Source organism: Copadichromis virginalis, linkage group LG18 (genome assembly GCF_057382275.1).
Source record: "Copadichromis virginalis isolate Kocher_CV1m ecotype Utaka linkage group LG18, C_Virginalis_male_GT1.1, whole genome shotgun sequence".
Classification (NCBI taxonomy): domain Eukaryota; kingdom Metazoa; phylum Chordata; class Actinopteri; order Cichliformes; family Cichlidae; genus Copadichromis; species Copadichromis virginalis.
Genome location: NC_140635.1, coordinates 22,139,788 through 22,154,170, shown reverse-complemented (window position 1 = coordinate 22,154,170; position 14,383 = coordinate 22,139,788). Strand labels below are relative to the sequence as shown.

General features: G+C 41.5%; 2 protein-coding genes across 3 annotated transcripts in view; one reads left to right on the top strand and one right to left on the bottom strand.

The window, feature by feature from the left end:
• ece2a (endothelin converting enzyme 2a) overlaps positions 1-4,245 on the bottom strand; it is a 103,765-nt gene extending 99,520 nt beyond the window's left edge. The window contains exon 1 of one of the 2 annotated variants that reach the window (XM_085437905.1): positions 4,073-4,245. The gene's annotated coding sequence lies outside the window, so the exon portion shown is untranslated. Of the gene's footprint in view, positions 1-791; positions 1,102-4,072 lie in introns of those variants that run through there. The other variant, XM_085437904.1, reaches the window with a different exon arrangement.
• Positions 4,246-6,504: 2,259 nt separating this feature from the next.
• Positions 6,505-13,472, top strand: map6d1 (MAP6 domain containing 1). The gene is made up of 3 exons (XM_085438240.1): positions 6,505-7,654; positions 8,328-8,655; positions 12,804-13,472. The coding sequence occupies exons 1-3, from the start codon at positions 7,104-7,106 to the stop codon at positions 12,882-12,884; spliced, it is 960 nt and encodes a 319-aa protein (XP_085294366.1). The 5' UTR covers positions 6,505-7,103; the 3' UTR covers positions 12,885-13,472.
• The last annotated feature ends 911 nt before the right edge of the window (positions 13,473-14,383 follow it).

The window sequence follows — 14,383 nt, the reverse complement described above, 5'->3', positions numbered from 1 at the left end:
GGCTGCGAAATTAATCAGCTAATAAAATACATAAAATAATACAAAATGTTAAGACTGCCCAGGTTACTGTAAAATAAATTGATTTGTTTTTACTGTGACTCATCTTTATGAGAGAAAAAAAAGCTACTGGAGGTTTTTTTTCTTTAATTATTTCATTACTTTTTGAGTTTGACATATTTTTTTTGACACATTATAGGCAAACAAGTAATTTACAAAAGTTTAAATTCCCACAATCATTTGGCAAATACAGGAAATCGCTTTTTGGCACAACACTTGTATTCAAACTGTTGTGACTGATTTGTTGACCTGTAATCTGTCAAAATCTCATGAATTACATATTTTGAAAAATATTTTAACTCGGAAAAAACGGGACTGATTATAATGCAGAACACAAATCAGAGTCAAAACGATACCTGAAAAATAGTTGTTGTTTTTTTTTAATTTTATATATTACACCTTCATAAATCCTGTTTACTACAGCCTATTTACTAATGTAAACAAGTTTATTAGACATTAAAAATAACATATACAAACACTTGCAGTCACTTTTTGGCAGGGTCGTGCATAGACCTGGCAGACAGCAACACTGTAGTGAAACAACGCCAAATAAACACAACAAACAGACGCTACTTCAATGTTGTGACAAACTCTTAAACTTCCCTCGCCACCTATTCAGCGACTGTAGATAGAGCGCATGCGTGGATGCGGCGGACTACCTCTCGCAGCCAGTTCAGTTTGTTCATGTAGTTGACAACAAAAGATTGCACAAAATACGATAGTCGTTTACCTACCTTCTTATTTTTTCCCCTCGTTTTGTCGTTAACTTCAGCAGCTTTGTAAAAAAAATTTTTTAAAAGGCCGTTTCCTGGGTGGGAATGAATCCACGTGTTAACAGAAACAACAGTCGTAGGACCGAGTGAGCTCACTTTCACTCTCACGTTTCTATCAAAATAAAGCTTGGTACTACAGAAAGTAGAGTGAGCCCCGTCTTAAACTTCCCTCATTTGATAAAAATCGCTTGAACAGAAAAATGTTGTCTCTGAGTTTTTCTATTTCTTACGAGTCAACGCTTTAAAGGAGGCGAAGCGATACAATTCAACAGTGCGGTGTCTAGAGTCGTGTTGCTTTCACGTACTCTTTGTAAAATCTGTCAAATCGCCACGGTGCATTCAAGCGATCTACGTTTGTTACAATAAATGTAGAAAAACTTTTTATACAGTCATCGGTTTGTTAAAACTGTTCTTCAAATTAAGAAAAAGAAGAATGCATAGACCTACTTGGTATTTGTTCTATAGTCTTGGTTTCTATAATTAAACCAACTACTAAAGGAAGAGAAAATGTGTGCGCACAGCATAAAATGAGTCCAAAAGTGATTTGGTTCCTTTCCCGCTTCAAACTTTAATTTGAATGATGATGAGTGATGATGATTAAATGATGATTACTTATCAACCCTCATATGTTGAACTATAAAAAACAATTCTAGTGTTTCATGATGAGGTGGCTTTTAAAGAAAGAATGATCACATTAACAAAACTGCAATAATTTATAGAGAAGTTCCTCACAGGACACACAAAGCAAGGTCAGGGATGGAAACCAAATTCATATTTTGTGCTACATTTCTTATTACATTATGTGCTTTCTGTTCTCAGTTAGCTCAGCTGAATACATTTGTACTGAAGAATAATGCCCAGTCACAGCTCTTTTGTTTATCAGCTCTGCCCGTGAACACTGTCTGTGTTGGTCAAACAGCTAACCGCACCCACCAAAAAGAAAACAAAGAGAAAAGATTGCATCTGCAAGAAAGTTTTAATCATTAAATTGCACTTGTATCAAAACAGTTTCCCTGGAAATGAATAATTTCAAACAGGAAGAATGCTGAACAATGTGACATTTGTCTTCTTTTTGTTGTTATTTATTCCACCCTGATTACCAAATCATGGTACACATCAAGGCATACGCCTTTAATGTAATTACCGAGAAAACAGAAATTAGGTTTTAGTTATTTTGGGGAAATTCTGATTAGTCTTCCTTGCTCCTCTCACCTACTACATCATTATGCAGATGTAATGTTGTACTTTCCCCTGCAGATGGTAGTATAATACTGCTGTCTTAAACGTTTTGCTTCTTACTACCTGCTGAAAGAAACCCAATAACCCTGCTCATTCAATTTCAGTCTCTGTTTTGGTGATTTGCTTAAAATTACACTGTAAAGTCTGTGGCATCTATACCTGAACAAATTCATGGCCCGCATCCTCATAATCAAGAGCTTCTTTTGCTGTCTCAGACTCACTGGAGTGGTTCTTAAACTGTTGTGGGCAAACCTGAGGTCTCATTTTTATCTGTGAACAGCTGAAAAAGGGAAATTCTTATGCTGTGAGTGCAGCACTTCCCATTCAGTTAATTTTATGCTTATTTGTATTTTATAATTACTAAACTCTAAACAACTGTAGTCCCGTAGATACTAGAACAGGGGGTAGGCAACCTTTCTGATGAGCAGTGCCATTTAAAATTTCCTCAGAAGTCAGTGTGCCATATGATTGCATTAGCAATAAATGTAATAACACTCTGTATCAACGGTTACACACTACATAGAACCACTTTATAGAATTATATTTGTTCGCAGATGTCGGCAGCTATCAGCGAATAGTTATCAGCTATTTTGAAACAAAAAAAAGACACTTTTTATCCATAACAAGAACTCCATATCAGCAAATGAACTGTACAACAGAAAATGCAAATGCTATTTATGGTCTCCTCACAACAATGATAAGAAAAATAAACTGGGCCAATATGGCATGTTTGTTAATACACTCTGATCTCTGGTCTCCCACTCAGAGACACAGATCTCCAAGTGTCCAGCATTCAGACGGCTACCTGAGGACACTCATGTGAGAGAAAACCTGCTCACACAGATATGTAGAGCCAAATACTGTCAATAAGGCCTCTGCAATGTTCTGAAGACAGTTAAACTTGTCAGGTAGTGATGTCCAGCAGGTGACAATGCAAGCTCCATGAACACGCGCAGCTATGGATTCCAGCTGCTTCAATGTTATATGTATGATTTCTATACATTTTACGTCAGATAAAAACTTTGGTTGTAAGCTTCAGATAATTATTTAATAACAGCTAGACATTTTAAATGAGAATAAGAAAGTATTTCTTTGTGCCCACCTCTCCCTGTTAATGCCCTACCTGGGCCCCTGGCAACACTTTGCTAGATCTGCCCCTGCACAGTTACCAGCTGTCAGCTACTTAGAAAAGGATCCTGGTGTTATTTGTCTCTCAGAAACAGTTCAGAACTTCCCTTCAACTCATTCATGTCACCTTAAAGGTAAACCTGTTTCTCCATCACCTGTTCAGCTCTGATGATTCAGTAAGGACATCTCCTGGTTTCATCTTCATGTTTCCCTCTCACCAGATAACCAAACCGATATCATGACAGCAGCTTTTACAGCTGTGGCTCCAGCAAACATCAGCTGATACTACAAAGTAATATTAAATACATTCTAACAACAGCTGATCAAGCTTAAACGTGCTGCTGTTGTTTAACGTGACATGTGCTGGTTTCCTCTTTCTGGCGCAAAGTGGGCGATAAACAAACAAGAGAGAAAAGCCGATCAGCTGATCATTGATCAGGTTCATGATTGAAGAAGAAACAGGAGAGAGAGGGGGGAGAATGAGAGAAGAAGAGGCAGCTGTGCAGCTTAAAGACAGAATAACTCCAGCTTTGTGTCTTTTTCTATTCTAGCTGAAGTCCGGGACAAACTGTCCCTTTTCAACACCAAATGCTTAATATTTTCTCTGAATGCGGGACGATTCCGTCTTTTTACGGGATGGTTGGCAACTCTACTAACTAACCTTGTGAATTAAATAAAGTTCAACATCAGTAACATCACAGCACCCACCCAGCTGTATAGAAACTCCATCATGCTAGCTAGCACGCAGTACCAGTTATTGTAACTGACTGTAAAAAGTCAGCACAACGAAAATAAACTGCAGTTAAACACTTGACCGCAGTACCTAAACTTGGTTTATATCTGACCCAGATAGACTGCAGGTCATAACGTCTTACCTGAAGAGCAGTTCACCTGACACTCGGACCGGCCTCAGGGCTCTCCTCCTCCTGCCTCCCCTTTCTCTCATCCACCTGCTGTCCTCCACCACTTGCTAATTTTACTGAATCTAGCCACCACCAAACAACTGAGTTATTTTTACACACCGACCAACATCTGGCCAATCCACCACCTTTCATTGTTTATACCGTTACAAAGAAAAAAAAAAGTCACCGGGCCACCGAGCAAATGCCCAGGATGGCCAGTCCAGCTATGGTCGTGCCATCAGTTAACCCTTCGCGTGCAAACTGTGGCACGCATGCCTAGAGTTGCCGACCCCTGAAGTATCGAAAAGGATTTTCACTGTTATTGCCACTTTGCCATTATGGACAAATATTCATAAATGAACAGAGTAAACCCTCACAGTCTCTGAACGTCTAATATAACTTCAAATACAGTTATTTTATACTAATGCAATTCTTTCTTTCTTTTTTAAATAAAAGACAGTCATCATATTAAGGGTGTAGTGGCATTTTTTTTTCTCATAGTGAAAAAGCCAAACTGATCATTTGAAACAATCCATGGGATTATTAACACCAGTCTTATATGTATTGTGGACACCATCAGCTTCAGGTAGCTCTATAATAAGGCTAATGGTGCAACTTGCACTTGACTTTAGGAGGAAATTACATAAATTCTTGCTTTAGCGCTAAATGTTAATAGTGCTCCAGCCAAATGGTCAGAAACAGTCAACTGTGAGCCCACAAAAATATTACAAATTTGTGTGGGCTCACATTTTCTAAGTGCCACATACTAATGTACTAACCTGCAATCCAGGCTGACTGTGGAAAAGGCACATGTAGTATGCTGCCCACTAAGATGAAGGGTCCTGCATGAGTGGAACAGAACCCACTCTGGTTAAATGTACACCTGCTCCTGCCTACATCATTTCACCATAAAGCCATAGTGGTCCCATATGTATTATATTATATATTATAACATATAATATATTATATTAAACATACTGAACAAGACTGTTAAATACTACAAATTTACCATATTCTAAAATGCAGAAACATTTATTTAAAATATAGTTTTGTAGCTTTAATTTACAAGAGATCCTGTGAATTTTTGTATGCTTTATGTTAAATAAAAAGTGTGTAAAACACTTAAACTTACAGAAAAGTATACTGTTATTAGTCGGGTTTTATTATGTAATTCTATCTAAAACATTTTGGAAATTTAATCCATATGTAATAAAATGATATATCAACCAAAAAAAGTGCTAATACTATTGCAAAACTAGTAATTGGGTTTATAATTTATAATTTATTATTGTTTTGTGATGATAAAAAAAATACTTTTTACATTTTTAGGTGTAACTTTATAGAAACATTTCTGATATCTTTACTATTATCTTTACCTAAAAAGGATCACTCATTTAAATTTAATGGATTCCCAGAAAATGTTATTGCATTTACAGTGTCCCGTTACAAATGGTATCACCTGAACTTTGATTGTTAGGATATGTTTTCACATAAAATCGTATATTTAATGGATATGAGCCTTTGCAGAGTTATACTTGTTAAAATATGAGTTTTACTTTTAAAAATAATCTTATAGTATTTCTGTAATACAGCATTAACACACTGATACAGTACTTCAATTTGCAACATGTCAGTTAATGAACAAACAAATATGTAAAATTACACAACCTATTACTTTACAGCTTATTTTTACTCATTGTATTCATTTTTAATATGTATTTACAAATTAGAATAAAATGTATTTAATAAAATTATATATTAAATAAGTGCTGTATAGTTGTGAATTTTTTCATGTTATTTTACTGGAGACGTGTTAACTCAGTCAATTTATGTAATTTTATTGATTTAATGAACAGGAAAACTTTGTGATCAAAAAATTCTGTTACATGTTTAAATTGTTAGGTTGATTGATTGATTGATTGATTGATTGATTCACAGTGAACTACACCTTGTTCTCCTGCAATTATATATAATTGCCAACAGAGTCATGTCATTATCACTTTAACTTGTGTGTCCCATTTATATGACCCAGTCCAGAATGTACACGCAGGCATTGTTAATGTTACGGAGTCCTTGTGTAGCTGTGAACAGAGGGGTCTCCACAGGACCCTGAAACCTCAACCGTCATTAATATTTTTGTTTTTTACCAGGAACGTGATGTTACTGATGTTACTACTGTCTTCTGTGGCCCGTTTGTCTCCTTTATATTACATTATAATGTCTGCAGGCAGCAAAGAAAAGTAAATGCTGTTTTATGTGCACTTTAAATGCATTTGAAAGTCTTATTTAGTGACTTGATTAGCTCCCCTTCAGTGGTTATGAAGCAGGTTGACGCAACACATGGTTAAACTGAACTTACTGTGAGACATTTTGAGAAACATCTGAAAAAATAGTCCATCCACTCATCCTCACATTTCCCAGCTGGGCTCGTTGGACTTGTGTATGCGTGACTTAAAATAACAACATCAAGAAATCATTGTAAACAGTGTAGTCTCACTGTGGAGCAGCGTACACCGAAGCTGCATCATTATGTAACCTCACGGTGAACAAGGTACGATTATTTTAGTGATTTGTAACGGGAGAAGCCGCAAAACAGCCAATTCTCAAGCTTTTCGCTGAAGAAGTGGAGTCGTGTGAGGAAGTGGAGACAGATAACCATGTCCAGTCCAGTCAGACCCGCGCAAACGCCGGGATCCGTCTTGTGGAGATGCGGAGAATAATTTGCCACAGATTCCTCTGCATAGTGGAGGCACTATCACAGACCACGTGAGAGGAATATTCAATGACGGTCCCCGACAGACCGGTTCATCTCTGTTGGCACTCCTCTGCTGGGTGACATGGACTCCTGGACGCTATACACTCTTAGCTTTACAGAAACGAGCGAAGAGGGAGGGCGACACTCTGAATGTAACCTCTGATCGCTTTTCTCTTCTTTTTCAGGTCTTTTTGTTTCTTTTTCTCCCCCTTTCTTCTTCTGTTCTCCTCTCCGGCAGTTAGAGGGAGTATGGCTTGGCCGTGCATCAGCAGAGTCTGCTGCCTGGCTCGTTTCTGGAATCAGTTCGACAAATCGGACCTCTCCGTCCCGCTCACCATCCAGAACTACTCGGACATCGCCGAGCAGGAGGTGCGGTCCGTCACCAAGCAGGTATCCGCTTCGGAGCGCGCACCCGGCAATAACTACACACCAACTCCGGACACGCGTGCCAAAGGCTCCCCTCATGCGCCCGCGGATGGCACTGGGACCCGAGGATCTTTCAGGTCACGGAAGGAGCCCAGCTACAAGCCCCGGGAAGACTACCACCCCCCGGGAGTACCTTTCCCCAGTGTTACGCAGTACAAGCAGGATTTCAAACCATGGCCCATCCCCAGGAAGGAGAATTTCCCGTGGATTAATAACGAGGGGAGCAGGGCAGACTGTGTGTCGGACAGCCCGGTGAATACTTACCACGTCCAGGGTCAGCCTGGGGAGAGCCGGGGGGGGAGAGAGGAGAGGGGCAAGGGGCAGAGATGGGGGGAGCAGCAGGTGATGGAGGAGAGCAAAACCAGCTCCTACAGGTCTGAGATCCTCTCTCACCTTGTTTCAGCACCGAGCGCTGTTCACAGCGGGTGTGCCGCTGATGTGCTCATGCCTGCTTTGATGCTTAATTAGACTTTAATTTATTACTAGTTCAGCGACTTCCAAGGTCGAGCCAACAAGCATGCGTGGAGACGAGGGCTCATTAAATAATTCTCTCACACGTTTCATATTCGTATATGGTACAGCGCAAGTATGGTGTAGGATTTGTGCTGGCACTGTATCCCCTGTATGTGGAGGTCTGTGTTTTTCAACCTTTTCTAGCTTTTAATCCTTTAAAATGGGATTTTTTTAAAAGGTTGATTCATGTGAATACATTTCAAAGATGAAAAAACAAACATATAACCCCCTCAGATACTTTTCATGACCTCTGGTTCATTTAGACCCCGAGGCAGAGTTAGTATATACACTTTGGGAATTGAATTCATACATTACAGCCAAGATACTGATAAACGCCCACATGTTTCATCAGGACTCTTATTCTGCAGTTTGCTGCATCAGCTGTTAAAGAATGGAATATATTAAGCCCAATTCAAGATTACTAGCACATTATTTTGTCTAATTTCTCCATTAATTTAATCTTTGTTATTACTTCATGCTCCAGACGTCCCCCTCCAGCTTTGTCACTCTACTAATACACTTCTCTACCTCCAGGCAAGAGTACAGGCCTTGGGCGGGGGTGCGACCGGCCAAAAGTGCGAGGAAACCCCCCCCAGCTCAGTACTCCAGCCCTGGGACAGAAGCCACTCACGTCCCACGTGAAACCAGCTACCAGGCTGCCTACAGGGGGGAGGTTGGCAGGTCCATGGGTCTGCATCAAGGAGAACACGTGATCCCATCCGCTGCCTCCAACATCCAACCTGCCGCTGTCCCCCAGCCTGCCCCCACTGCCCTTCAAGCCTACAGATTGCAGAGTCCATCCAGCCTCCAGCAGAGCATCCTGCCTGAGAGGACTGAGCTCAGTGGAACAATCAAAGGAGAGGTAGGCGCATAATCATTGAGTTCAAGGAGCCATGTTTTATGTCTAAAGTTTAAAGAAAACCACACACAGTTCATTGTTAGAGCTGCACGTTTAAATCCAGGCTCGCTCATCCTGAAAGTCATCTTCACTCATCTCCCCGGCGGCCTGTTGCTGTTGGGGCATCACAGAAAAGTGATACAGCATTCTGTCCCCGAGAGGCTCAAAGTGACCCAGCTGTTTAAAACAGGCCATGTACCGTGTTAGGTAACAGTGCTGGTGCTACACTCTCTACTGTGGCCTGAATAAAACTGGGTTGATGAGGACAACAAATTACATGTGTAATTCTCTGAACTGCAGTCCATTTCAGTCAGCTAACTGACTGACATCTGTCTAGAAATCAGTGCTGATCATAGCTGCAATGAAACGTGTGATCCTTTAATCTTTGCTGTTATTAAAAGAGGTTATTTCTCTTTATGACACAGCACAGTGCTTCTTTAGATAGCCAATGGAACTCCAGTGATATCATATACATTATATACATACAAGTATAACCATATGCTCTCAGATTGCAGATTTATAGGGCTTTGCCTGAGCAACAACCATAAAGAATAACTCACAGCTAAATAATAAGGTGACGCTCAGCAAGGGTCATATAAGGCCTGCACAATGCAGATTTTTAGGGAGAAAATTTGATATTTATTTGTTGACTGATATTCTATATTGCTATGTATAGAAAGTATGTTTGAGTTACACTGAATATTAAACTTTTTGGGTCATACATAGTATATGAACAAAAGTACTGGGGTTACTACACATTACACATACAGGAGCTGCTTATCCGTGAAAACCAATGCAATGAATTTCCCAGTATGCAGTTTTTTGTGCCGATGTTAATGCAAGAGAAGGTTTGGAGCTCTGCAGCTGTTGAGTCAGCAGCCCTATATGCACTTCACACGATCTGAAACTTTGTCTCTGGGTTGCTGTGGTTGCTAAATGCGTCCACTTTGCAACAATATCACTCACACCTGATGGTGGAATATCTAGTAGAGAAGTACTGATTTGTTGCAGCGGTGGTGTCCTATTACTCCACCATGCTCAAATTCAGTGCGCTCTTTAGAACGAGACATTCTTTCACAAATGTCTGCGAAGCCCAAATGCGTGCCGAGGTGCACAGGTGCGGCCATGTGACTGAAAACACCTGAATTCTAAGGTTAAGTGGTGTGGTTCAAGACTTATTCTGTGATGCTACTCTACTGCATGTGTTACAGGCAGCACTATGCTTCCATTATATAATTTCTAAAGTATCATACTTCTTCATTAGTTTCTCTAAAAATAATAATAACTATAATAAAACTGGTGCATATCTGACATAAAAGTACTGAGTCTGCTGCCTGCATGCTCTCTCAGGTCAGCTGTCAGCTGATACTTAGGGAGACAGTTTTTGGGGAATCTCCAGAAGTTTAGTGCCATCCTTCTCCTCCGCCCTCAACACTCAGTGCCATCTGCCACTGGAGATCTGGGCAGCTGTGGGCTGGACCCGGTCAGATCTTCATCTGTGTTACAACAGCTGCCCCAGTAACATCTTAAGCCGACTGGTTTTCAGGGAGATCTGGCACACGTGCTCTTCTGGTGAAACGAACACGTGGCTCTCACTTTAGCAACTGTTTGAGAGACTCGGTTAAAAAAAAAAACAATTCGTGCACGAGAGCAGAACGATACGACTTTGCAGTTATTTGCATCACTTTCTGAACAAAGCTTGGTCCGTTAAGCTGCAGCATACCTCGGTTTTGCTGTGTGATGCTAATGGAGGTTGAAGGGATGGGATGTTAATGGCAGGACACAGACTCTAATAATAACACTGGCCCAGTTGGAGTGAGAGTTCAGGGCACATTAAGAAGAGATGTGCTGCTGCCAGTGGGCCAAGCTTCAGAAAGAGTGCAGTAGATATTTCCTGTACATTCTTATTGTGCCGTCTTTCAGCGTTGCATGCACTTTGTCTGGCATACCACAATCTGTCAGTGTGACACAAGCCCAGCCTGGCGGCATTAGATAATCCACCCCGGTTACCGATGGCCCACTCATTGCCGACTCATTTATTGACTCACTAACCCCCTGCAGAGGTGTCTGACCAAGCATTACACATCCCACTCCAGTACACATTATACTGGGTCATAGTATTCAGCTGGTATTTGTCCATATCTGGTGTTTTATGATCAGCATTACCATCAACCATCTTCATTCAGCAGGCAGACCGGCAGCTCATTAAAAGATGTAACGGTTAACTTGATGGTAATCTGCTCCTGATGAAAAAGAAGGTGGGCAGCCATAAAACTCTCATTACTGTTTAAATCAATTTGTGCCCCCTCCCCTCACCTATAACAGATCAAATCCGTCTCGAAAGACAAAAGCTGGCTCAGATTTCATGACGTAAAAAAACAAAACAGCAATGCTTTTTTCTTTTTTTAAAGACGAGAGCGCTGCGTTCATCTTGAACTCACTGAACTTGCAAACCCAATTTAACGCATCCCGGGGAGAGGAGGCATCGAGGTGAGAGAATGAACCTCAGTTAAACCTGACACCCCGTTAGTTTGCAGCAGCGTGTGTATGTGTGTGTATGTGTAACAGATTTGTGAGGATGGCTTGTATAATCTGCAGTGTGTGTCAGGGATAAGCAAGACAAAACCACCAGTGCACAGAGTGAAAACCACGGCAGGAGCGCTTGTGACAAATCCTTGGTTATTTCACATTTAGCTCACAGGCAGCGAGCAGCCTCCTGAGATTTCTCTCCCTTGCAGGTCATTGGCAATCCTTCATAACTTGCGACTACAGTGTATTAAGAGTGCTGCGTTCTTCTATGGCAGGAAGAGAGATGCACAGTCGAGTCAATGGCTTTAAAATGCATGAAGCGGATTAAATGGCCTGCTGGGAAAATCTAACCTAAAATTTCCGGTTACCTCCATTTATTCATTTGGCAGGGGGGGATGGCAAATCCCTGCATTGGAATCTGATTTTTCCACCTCCTCTAACAGGCTCGGAAAGCGATCTGAAGTTGTTGTGTGTCGGAGTTGTAGATGGTTTTCTGATCAGTCAGCGTTACCCCATTCATTTCCCTGCTTCGCCCCCATAAGTCAGCCCTAAGTTTCTACAGTTCTACATGTGTTATTTTTCTCTTTCCTCCCTCATTTTTGCCAAGCTGTCTCCCTCTATTCTTTCACTTGGACGTCATCCTCGTTCCCACGCTGCTCAGGACTACAGAGGAAGTGTCCGGTGCCAACTTGGCACTGTTTATATAGAGAAGTGAGGATTGTACTAAAACCAGGGGAAAGGCAAAAAAAGGAATGAGGGGGAAGAGACTCAGACCGGGGGGTGGGGGATGATGCACTGTGTGATAGATAAGTGATGGAGATGTGGGGGGAGGGGAGCAGTGTGTGATGGATTATCTGTTAAAGTGCAATGTTGCATTGGGTTGCAGTCTCGTTTGGCACCAATCTAATTTAGGAGAGAGGCAGACCTGGCTGCTGCACAGAGCAGAGAAGACAGTGTGTGTGTGTGTGTGTGTGTGTGTGTGTGTGTGTGTGTGAGAGAGAGAGAGAGATTGTGTTGGGGGTTGAAAACAGTCACACAACAATCCAACTTGCTAAACAAAAAGTGTTGCCTTCCCTGCCACCCACAAGGCTGTATAGTCAGACTCACAGTGGAGCTGGGACCACAGTCTGAAGGACTCTCCAAAGATTTTGTGCTCTGATTGGCCGACAAAAAGCTGCCACACTTCAGCTAGATATGCAAGTAGAAACTGAAGAAGTCTGGGCCCGCTATAACGGGCAGATCTATTAATTGCTAGAGAGAACAGAGTGTGGTCAATGTCTCCATGTTTTATTCACTGAAGCCCAGATTAAAAGTCTGGCCAGATTTTATTTTCTTTTTTTGGGAGGAATGGGGGAAGCTGTCATCAGCAGAACAGATCAGCACTAAAGAGGGAAAAAAGCAACCCAGCCCACACTGCTAGCACTCTGACAGCAAGACCTGATGTTATTTGACAGCTTAGTCCGTCCAGTGTCCTCTCATTTCACGGGTGTGGCGTGAGCATCACAGCTGCTGCACTCGCTCCCATTTCCCTGACCACTTTAGAAGACTGCTGTTACACCTGTCACTCTTTATCTGTCTTGCAGGAACATCTGGTGAGGACCAAACTCCCTCCAAACCCTTCTGCTGTCTTTCAAAGCGGATCTTCGAGGGTCTTCAACATCTGACGCCTGCTGCCATTCTGCTTTGAGGAGTCGACACGGGAAATGTCCTCACTTCATTCCACAACACAAGAATCTATGCAAGGGAATGTATTGTTGGGAAGGCTGTGGAGCCACGGACTCAGCATCCCAAATGGAGATAGTTAGACAGCTCTTTCCTCCCCCCATCCCCCACACTCCTTCCTGCCCCTGTTGCAATGGAAATGAACACGCATGTAATGAAGTTGATTTTTTTTTTTTGGATGTTTTTGCATAAACGCACAAGAAACTGGCTGCTCTGTGTGTTGGTGTGTGAATTTGTGTGTGTGTGTGCCTGCTGATTGGTCCTTTCACTGAACATAAAAAAAACCAAACAAACAGTGTGCACCAGTGATGAAGTGACCTTTACCCGCGTAGACTACTGTGTTGCCCTTTGGTGTTGCTAGAAATCTGCTTGAAAATAATTTATTTCCTCAGCATCTATTTGGTTTGTCAGTTTGGAAAAAGTATTAGTTGGTCTCAATTTTTTTGTAAATCTGTTGTTAAAGAAAAAGAGCAAATGAGTAATGTAAGATAAATGACAATAAAAGATCATTAGCTAGGTTGTTACTTTCAGATGCCTCCTCAGTTGTATTTCTTCCACCCATTGCCCTGTTAGTCATGTTTACCCTTTTCACTCTTGATTGCAGTTAAGAGCCAGTTAATCTCTCTGGTGAACTGAACCCAACTTCTAATTCACAGCAAGAAAGTGAGCAGTTACACTCACTGGTCACTTTATTAGGTATAGCTTTTCAACTGCTTGTTAGTTCAAATATCTAATCAGCCAATCACTTGGCAGCCACTCATTGCATATTAGTCATGCAGACATGTTCAAGGTGACCTCCTGAGAGCAGCTTCAAATCGAGCATCAGAATAAGGAAGAAAGGTACTTAAAATTAGTGATGCTGCTGGTGCCAGACAGGCTGGCAAGAGTATTTTTAGACACTGCCGATCTGAAATTTTCCCACACAACCATCTCTGGGGTTTATAGAGCCTGGACCAAAAAAGAAAAAACATGCAGTGAGCTGTAGTTCTCTGGATGAGAATACCTTCTTGATGTCAAAGGTCAGAAGAAAAACGCAAGACTGCTTGAAGCAGCCACTACAACTAGGGTATGCAGAAGAGCATCTCCTAATGTACAACTCATCCAACTCTGGAGTAGATGGGCGGCAGCAGCAGAAGACCACACCGAGTGTCACTTGTGTCAGCAAAGAATAGAAAACTGAAGTTACAGATCACGTGGGCTCAACATGGTTTGACACTCAACGAGGAAGTTCACTGTACTCAATGACCTCCACAGTCACCACATCTCAAACCAATAGAGCAGCTCTGACATGTGGTGGAACAGGAGATTCACATCATGGATGTACAGCCGACAAACCTGCAGTAACTATGTGATGTTGTCGTGTCAATATGGCCCAAAATCTCAGAGGAATGTTTCCAGCACCTCGTTGAAAAAGTTGGTAAAACCCAGAATGAACCTAATA

Excerpts from the sequence above, each read along its gene's own strand:
- map6d1 (XM_085438240.1), top strand. The coding sequence starts at position 7,104 with ATGGCTTGGCCGTGCATCAGCAGAGTCTGCTGCCTGGCTCGTTTCTGG. Across the intron at positions 7,655-8,327 it reads AGCAAAACCAGCTCCTACAG|GCAAGAGTACAGGCCTTGGG; the intron begins GTCTGAGATCCT and ends CTCTACCTCCAG. Across the intron at positions 8,656-12,803 it reads GTGGAACAATCAAAGGAGAG|GAACATCTGGTGAGGACCAA; the intron begins GTAGGCGCATAA and ends TCTGTCTTGCAG.